This window comes from Olea europaea, chromosome 18, assembly GCF_002742605.1.
Source record: "Olea europaea var. sylvestris chromosome 18, O_europaea_v1, whole genome shotgun sequence".
Lineage (NCBI taxonomy): Eukaryota > Viridiplantae > Streptophyta > Magnoliopsida > Lamiales > Oleaceae > Olea > Olea europaea.
The window spans coordinates 2,626,108-2,627,581 of record NC_036254.1 but is presented as its reverse complement, the minus strand read 5'-3'; the positions used below and the strand labels follow the sequence as shown (position 1 = coordinate 2,627,581).

Sequence of the window (1,474 nt, the reverse complement as noted above, 5' to 3'; positions counted from 1 at the left end):
GGCGGAGATGATGCCAATGGTGGCAGCGCTAGCCCCGGCGGAGGTGATCGTCGATCAGCTGGACCTCCCTCCTACATAAATAAAATGAAAAATTATTCAATAAATTTATACGTCGATCATATTCAATAAATTATATTTCATTCACATACCCAATCTCGGTTCAAACTCGGATCAGGCATCTCCTCGTCTGGGGTGTACGGAACGCCTAAATCCCGCACAAGACCCCGAGCCTCCTCTTCCATCGATGGCGTCAACTCAGGTATGACTTCAAGCTGACATATTGACATTTCAACTATTTAACGATCATGTAAACAAAATTTTAAACTACATATAATATAAATCACAAATACATAATACTTACCTGAGGATCGTCGAGGAGGGCCGATAACTGCTTCCCGGTGGGACATCCCTCCGCTCGCGATGATCTCCAATGATGCATCCGAGGGCAGCGTGTCTCCCCTCGCTGTGCAAAGCGGGCCCCCAGTACAGGAACTGTCTCATACATCCAAATCTGTAACGCATACACTTATTAAGCATCAATGTAATACATTAAAACTTTAACTTTGATTATATTAAACATTTACCTGCACTGCTAACGGCAATCCGTATGTATCGTATTTACGCATCGACCCCCTGGGCCTCGAGTGCGATCTGGTGAACACATGTAAGGTGTCTTCGTAGCATATTCGGCCCCACGGATAGTTGTTGAACGCATCGATGTCATCAACAACTTGCAAATGAAAAATGTCGATGACAGTCTTCTTGTGATGACACCTCATCACACTCTCGAGGATGTAGACCAGCCCAAGCTTCAATCTATCTAGCATATGGTCGCACCACCTGATCGCGGCCATCAAGTCGGGTAGAAGCACCGACCCATGTCCCTGGAAGTACGTCTTGTACAGCCTACTGCTTCTCTCCATGGCTGCATCGTCGCCCGTAATCTTCAGTCCAGTGATCAATGTAAACTCAAACATCGAGAAACTGACGACCTTGCCCCCGAGGTCGAACTGGAGGGAATCGCCGTCGACTGGACTCAGAAGCCGACATAGAAGTGCATCAATGATCTGTCCTGAATACTGCACCTCTCGCAACTGGTACAGTGGCCACAAGAAGGACTGTCGTAGAATATCTCCGTGCTGATCATCGAGCAGCTCCAATACAGCAGTAAAACTCTCAAAGCTACTGTTCCAAGTAGCTTTCCCCGACATCCGTCTCAACTCTGCATCTAAATGATACTCCATCCTGCAAAAATTCAAATGTTATAGCATTGAACAAGAGATAACAAAATAAAGCATACTCTCACAAAATCAAGAGAACCGAACTCTAACTACCATACAATCACAAATATTACATTTGAAAAATATATTTAAAAAAAACAACAAATCAAATTAAATGTATTGTCAAAAAAATTAAAGAATATATATATTATTTAAATAAATTGAAAAAAAAATCAAAGATTTTCATAAAAAAA

General features: G+C 42.7%; 1 protein-coding gene across 1 annotated transcript in view; it reads right to left on the bottom strand.

Moving 5' to 3' along the window:
• Positions 1–497: 497 nt before the first annotated feature.
• LOC111366594 overlaps positions 498–1,474 on the bottom strand; it is a 2,170-nt gene continuing 1,193 nt past the window's right edge. Inside the window, exons 2-4 of the mRNA XM_022987322.1 lie at positions 841–1,245; positions 585–589; positions 498–511 (exon numbers count right to left, since the gene is read on the bottom strand). Of these exons, the coding sequence (XP_022843090.1) occupies positions 498–511; positions 585–589; positions 841–1,244 (423 nt within the window). The 5' untranslated portion in view covers position 1,245. The remainder of the gene's footprint in view (positions 512–584; positions 590–840; positions 1,246–1,474) is intronic.